At 66.0% G+C, this 6766-nt stretch overlaps 1 protein-coding gene across 6 annotated transcripts in view; it reads left to right on the top strand.

Moving 5' to 3' along the window:
* The window catches only part of LOC113203784 (AT-rich interactive domain-containing protein 2), a 26098-nt gene that overhangs the window by 4600 nt on the left and 14732 nt on the right, over positions 1-6766 (top strand). For all 6 annotated transcript variants that reach the window (XM_026418650.2, XM_026418653.2, XM_026418652.2 and 3 more), the window contains exon 4: positions 825-976. In XM_026418650.2, the coding sequence (XP_026274435.1) occupies positions 825-976 (152 nt within the window). The remainder of the gene's footprint in view (positions 1-824; positions 977-6766) is intronic.

Here is a 6766-nt window from a genome sequence, read left to right on the forward strand (position 1 = left end):
AGTAGCGTAAGTCGCGGACCCCCGCCCCGCCCACCTCCGCCACCCCACCGCTCCCCACCCCGCGGGGGCCCATGGCGGGCCGGCGGGGCGCTGCGGGGCCCGAGGAGGCAGGCGTTGTGTTGTGGTAGTCGACGGTGCCCCGCGGCGGCCTGGCCGGGGCAGCGGCGCGTGGATGCCACACGGCGGCGGCCGGCGGCCCCTCTGTCGCCCCGTGAGCGGCGCCCAAACTGACTGATTCGGAAAATCGCTTACGCGTATGGACTAGACACCAGACACCACCGTTACCGCTTAGGGGTCGTCCTGTATGCTCGCCCGCCGTTGCGGAAGTTCAGTCCGTTCAGTCCCGTTCACGCTCTCGTAGCGCCTGGTAGGTAGGCAACATCTTGCTCGCTTAGCATACGTGTACTGCGGAGTGGCCTAACACGAGTCTCGTAGGCGCCGAGCCCCCTTAAAGTTACCGAATGAATCTCCAGAAAACCGGACGTAGTTTTTGGACGATCCCTTAGGCGCGCGCGAGAGAGGGGCTAGGACCAAACGCCCTGCGGAATCAGCCGGCTGACGACGTCAAGAGCCATGCATTACCCGCCCTGCGACGACTGTCAGTCACCGGGTCTCTCGCGGAGGACTTGTAGAGGGAGCGGGGCCATCTGCACGGTGTGCAGGCCACCCGCTCGGCTCGCCTGCCGAGCGCGATGCCTACCCTCGGCACGCCGGGCGGACTTCTGGCCGGTGGGAAGAAAGGAAGGAGGCGTGTGACGGACAATACACGCACTCGCGCACATGCCGGCGTCTAACTGTGAATCTCTTTGTTCTTGTCCACACAGGTACCTCGACCGGTACGAGAAGGTGCACTTTCTCGGCGAGGATGGCGGGCGGGCCAGCGACGATGACGACGACAGCCGTCACAAGCGGTGGTCGGCGCGGGTCCTGCATTCGGTGCCCCTCGTCTACAACACGCACCAGCACATCCTCAGCGGTGAGTACCTGCGCACCACACACACACGCGACACCTGCCCCACCGCGCCATTTTATGGAGGTGCTAACAACGGGCGCTGGCTGACCCGGCCCGGCCCTTCCCCGTGCGTCACCTTCCCATCTCGTTGTTGCCGGATCGTTGGAAAATCTCCAAATTAAAAGAACTTTTTGGCGGAGGGGTGGGCACGCTGGGTCGGAAAGTTTGCCCGTTGCCGGGACTGGCGGTTGGAGCGCGACCAGTGTGTGTGTGTTTTGTCTTGCCCGGCAACGGCCCCGGGGCAAACGGAAATAATAAAAAGGCTCGAGGGTTTGGGCTGCGAGCGGCCGAGATGCCTTCGGGTCCTACCGCTCTGCGCTGGCTCTCGGGGTGGACACAGACTCGCGCGTTGTTGGCCACTCCTGGAGGTCGGACGGCTGCCCCCGAGGGCCGCCCGGAAACAGAAACGGGTGAAAATCGCATCCATCGTGTTAGCAGCTTGCTGGCAGACTCGACTCGTGCGAGCGGAGCACATAGCACAACGCTTTGGATGTGTCTCCCTCCCGCCCCCCTTTTACGTGGCGTGGCGTGGCGCTGCGCGTTCTGAAATGCGAGAGGGGAATGGAGCGGCATAACGTGATGAAGGTGACACGAAGTCGCCGACCCTGCTCGCTGCTCGCTTCCCTCCTCCGCCGTGTCTGAGAGGGGGAGGAGCCCGGGCGGGGCGGGCGGGGGCAGCACCACCACCATCGCCGGCTGCCTCGCCAACAAATGAAGCATAATTTATTCACGTCCCGCCCTGGCAATAATCATGTCGATAAATAAAAAGAGCGCGGCGTATAGAAGGGCGAGAGGGCGGGCGGTGCTCGGCTCGACGGGTACTCGTCGGTCGGTGGTGAAGTGTTGCTGCTGCTGCTGCCGCCGCCGTCCACTTTTGCGGGCCGTAGTGGTGTGCCGTTCGCTCGAGGTGCGGCCGCCCCGGCGGCGGCCAGGCCAGACCGACCGCCACTTACTCATGCCGAGCCGAACTGCCGGGGGATAATGGGCAGCGCGACCCGGCCGTCCCCGCTCCCCGCTCGCACACTAGAGTTTTCTCTTGAGGCGAGTCCGAGCCAGGAGGAGGCCGCCGAGTTGGGGCCGACCGGGCCGCGCGTGAGAACTCGAGCACGAGTATCCCCCAGAGAGAGAGAGAGGAGGGCGGGGAGACGACGACGTGGCGTGTCCTGTCCAACCGACAGAACTTCCGGGCCAAGGCAATGAGGGGAGCTGCAGGAAAGGGGAGGTGGTGGGGAGGACGAGCAGAATGTCAGTGAAGGAGGGAGAGAGAGAGAGATAAGCTGTCGCTGGGGGAGAGGGGGTCGGGTAGATAAGGCGCACGGCGCCGGCAATATGAAATAAGAGCACCGCGGGCGACGCGCCCGCGCGCCGCCCGCCCGGCCGGGCGACACCTGCGGGCGGTGAGGCGGACACGGCGGACAGGGACAGGGACGGCGCGCTGGGCAGTGGCCGCGGCACCTCCAGGATCAGGATGGGCTGGTGGGTGGGTGGCGAGATCGGACGAGGAGAGCGAACGGGTCGAGTGTCGAGTGCGCGCTCGCTGCGGGCCTGCTGGGGGAAAAGGAGGGGGGGGGGCTGAGCCTGAGCCGGGCCCCGGGACGGCTCGCGAAAGAGGGAGAGAGACCGTCGCTGCCCGGCCGCCCGCCTCCTGGCCTCGCGCGCTGCGCGCTCGGCAGCCGCTCCCTCCACACCGCAGCGCGGCACAGCGGCAACGCCGCAAGCCTCGGTCTCTGTGGGCCCGGCTCCGCGCGGCTCGGGCCGCCTGCCGCCTGCGTATACTGCAGTGCTAGTGCTGTCAGAAACCGAATGGAAAACGGAGCGGAATGAACGGCTTTTGGATTTGACCATCCGGCCCCCCACCCCCTCGCCGTCCCGCTCTACGAACTACCCGCCGCCGCCGGGGTCCCGGGCGGCCGCCGCGGCGGCGGGCAGGGTCGATTCAGCGGTGGGCGCCACTTCACAATTTGGAGACCGGGAAGGAGGGGGAGGGGGCGTCCGCGGCGCTACCCGTCCGCTGCGCGCCGCTCCACCCGGCCCGGGCCCGGCTCTAGCCCGGCGCGCGGGGGTGGCGGCGGCGGCGGGGTGTCGGTGTCGTCCGCGGCGGCGGCGCCTGTCGTCTCCCCGGCTCCGTATTGACGTGGCATGATCCATGGCGGCGGCGGCGGCGGCAGCGCCCCTCCAGCCATCCGCAGCGGGTCGGGCGGCGCGAGAGCCAGCGCCACGGCCCTCCGCACCTCCTCGACCACTCCGCCCCGCCCGGCCCCGCCCGCGCGCCAGCCTCGCTTGCTTATTTTACTGCCTTTGTCTCTCGCCGCCGCGCTTGCCTTTTGATTGGCCCCGCCCGCCCCTCCTCCTCCCCCCTTTTCCTTCCGTTTTTCGTTGCTCGCGTTGACTCCGCTGCTGCTGCTGTGCTCTTCTTCCTACGGACGAGAATGTGAACGCGTTACATCGATCGAGCGATCGCCACGAGAAAAAGCCCCGATGATAAACGAAAGTACATCATCATACAACATTCTCGTGCGCTCTGCTGGCGATCCTGGGGGCCAGTCAGTAATCTGCCGCCGTTCTGCCCAACAGCCTTGACGACCTCCCCCTCCTCCTCCTTTCCCCCAAATCCTTTGCGAACGGCCGCATTGGGGGGGCCCCGGTTTGGGTTGTGTGTGCCACCGGCTTCGGCGTGGCGTGTTCATCTCGGAGGAGAGGCTGTTGGGTTGGATATTTGTGGGCGCGGTCTCCCCCCGCGGGCCCTGTCGGCTGCGTGCGGAGCACGCGCGTGCGAGAGCTGCGAGAGCGCCCTGCCCGCGGCCCGCACGCCTCACGCCCCGCACGCCTCACGCCCCGCACTTGCTCTTTAGCCGCCGCGCGCGCCGCTCGCACGTTCTCTTCTCGGCATCCCGACAGCCATATGCGCGCTCCTTGCTCGCCTGGTTATTTTAGTTCGGGCGTAGCGAGCGAGAGAGATGGGGAGAGACCATTTGCTTTCTTTTTGGGTTTTATTTCCTCTGGTGCTGCTGCCGCCGTCGAGGAATGGCCGCGCGCGCGCGCGTTGGTTGGCACGCCTGTCGGGCGGGGCCCCGCGGCGGGGGCTGGCTGAAAGGGGCCTCCTCGCGGGGGCAGCAGAGCGCAGCAGCAGGGAGCGGCGCCTCTCTGGACCAGCCCCTGGCTGTGCTGCTGCTGCTGCTGCGCCGCCCGTTGCGCAGGTCCAGTGCGCGGCGCCGCTAGGCGCACCGGGCATTATGCGTTGTGTTCCGTTACGTTACGTAACGCACTGGCAGCGCCTATCGTCACGCGACTCGCTCGCTCTCTCCCTCTCGCTCTTCCTCTCCCTCCCTCCCGCCCCCGCCGGCTGCTGGCCACCTGGCGGCGGTCGCGCCATCCTGGGCCGGGAGGACTCGCCTGTCTGCGCCCGCTCGGGCTCGGCGCCCGGAGGTACCCGGCGGTACCCGGCGGTGGTGGTCACACACACCACCGGGTCCTCCTCACATTTATCGCTGATCCCTCTTCGGTCCGGCCGGCGGTCGGAACCGGTTTATTGCCCGCGCGCACATTTGCACTGCTAGGCTGGGCCAGCAGGGCCGGGCCACGCCAGGGAAATTGAATTTGGGGAGAGGGGCAGCAGCAGCGTGGTGGGGTGGAGAAGGGGTCGTGTTGCTCTGCCGCACAGTCAGCAGCGGTCTATGCGGGTCTAGAGGGCTTGGTGCATAGAGTATTTCGTGATGGGCATTCGTCGGCCTAATCATGTCTGCCGTTTGTTAATGACGTTGGTCGTGATCAGCGTTGCTCCACATAGAGGACCGCTTCAAACAAACCGGAAACTAGAAGAGTAAGAGCACGAACGCCACTTCCGTTTCCTCCCGCGCACCCGTTTGCCGGCCGCGACAGTGACGTCGCCGTGGGCTAATTAGCGTTCAGTAGGAACCACGGGCATGAAGCTCGGGCGCTCGGGTTCCAGTTTGTTCCCATAGTACCCCATTGAATGGCCGGCCGCGGCCAGGCTGGGGCTCTCAGGGCAGCAGGCTGCGCGGTGTTGGCCCCCCTCGTCGTACTGTATCGACCAGCAGCAGACTGGCCGTCGCTATGGCAGGCAGGGCTGGAGCGGGGAGCTCTTTTATGTGTTTTGGCGGTAGTGACTGCCCCTTCCTTCTCTTGCCCCCGCCCGGGGCCCCGCGGGCTAGCCCGGGCGGGCGCGCCCCCGCGCGGGACCACCGATCCGCGAGCTGCCGCTGCTGCTGTCCTCCTAGGCTGGGGGGCACCAGCCACCCGCGCCCCTCTGCGGGCGGGGCCGGGCGGGGCCAAAGCTTGATAATGTGCAGCCAATATGGCGGCTCTTGTTTATGTTTGGCGCGCATTGATCGAAGCGGCTCGCGACCCCGGGCGGGGGTGAGGGGGAGGGGGTGCACCAGCTCAAGCCCGGCACCCTGCCCCCTTCCCCCTGCCTGACATCAATGATGGAGTGGATTCCGCCCCCGCTCTCGATTCCCAACTTTTCTCCTACATCCTTGCCGGACAAGAAGAAACACGGCTGCCCGCTACTCATCCTCAAATTTTTTGTTCGGCTCTGCGGCTTGTTGTTTGCACTATTTCTTTCCGCCGAGCAAGTTTTCCATCCGACTCCGCCGTTGAGGAGGACATGCTCCCGGTGGGGTGCAAGAGTCACGGGGTTTGCCAGTCGTCCGCCCCGCCCGGGCCAGAGGGGGCTAATGAAACGGCTAAACACCCTGGAGGGCCCCCGGCCAGCCCCCGCCGTGCCGCTCAGGTGGCGGGCGCGGCCCGGGCGGGACGGGACGGGTGCTGCAGGTCCCCGCGGGGCCCCCGCTCGCCCGCCGCGATGGATCAATGCGCCCCGGCAGCGGCGCGGCCGCGGCGGGGCGGGGAAAGGACGGTGGGGGGTGGGGTGGATTCGGCCCCCGGCCGAGTGCAGCCGAAGTGCCCTGGCGCGGGACTTCGGGGGTTGCTCGGGAAGCGCTCCATCGATCCACCCCCGCCCCGCCCGCGGCTGGGGCTGTGCGTCCCTTTGGTTTGCAGCCGACTGATTCCGAAGAGCGCTCTCCTACCTTCCGTATAGCTTCATCCTTGTCGCACTCATGGGGCAGCTCCCCTTGAGCGCTCTTCGGAATCAGTCTGCAGGGCCCGGCTCTGGCCTGGCGCCTGTGGTGCTCGCGCCCTCATGTTGCGGCTCGAGCGCGACTGTACTGTGGCCGTCGTGCCCGCAGTCTATGATGACTTGTGCATGTCGAACACTAGCGCTGGCTGACCAGGTGGCAGATTGACCCCGCCCACTTCTGTAGCTATACCCTACCACCGACCGCTCTCCCATGTGCGGGCGGGTTGCCTAACCGCTCGGCCTCTACGGCGCCATGGGGGGAGGGGGGCGAGAGGCAAGCCCGCCCGCTTGCGTGCGGTACTGTACCGTCTGTAAAGGCAATATACCACAGTGTCGCGGGCTTGACTACCCGATCTGCCCGTAAGGCGCCATAGCCCCTTGGGTATGCAAACCCGCCACGCTGGGGAGTATTAGCCTTTACACTCGGTATAACTCCAGAAGAGCGCGGGGTTATCAGGTTATCAGTGACCTGGCATGGGGAGTTAACAATTTTGACGTTATACATAATCTGCTTGTCTTCGGACCTCCTCTTTTCCTTTGTCTCCCTCCTTTGTTGACTCCTGCCCGGGAAGGAACGTTCCCCGTGGTGACAAGATGAGTGTCGTTATGAGGAAATGACCTGGCATTGTTAAAACTATCTGTATAATTGAAAT

The sequence above is a fragment of the Frankliniella occidentalis genome, unplaced genomic scaffold (assembly GCF_000697945.3).
Source record: "Frankliniella occidentalis isolate FOCC.00 unplaced genomic scaffold, Focc_3.1 Scaffold212, whole genome shotgun sequence".
Lineage (NCBI taxonomy): Eukaryota > Metazoa > Arthropoda > Insecta > Thysanoptera > Thripidae > Frankliniella > Frankliniella occidentalis.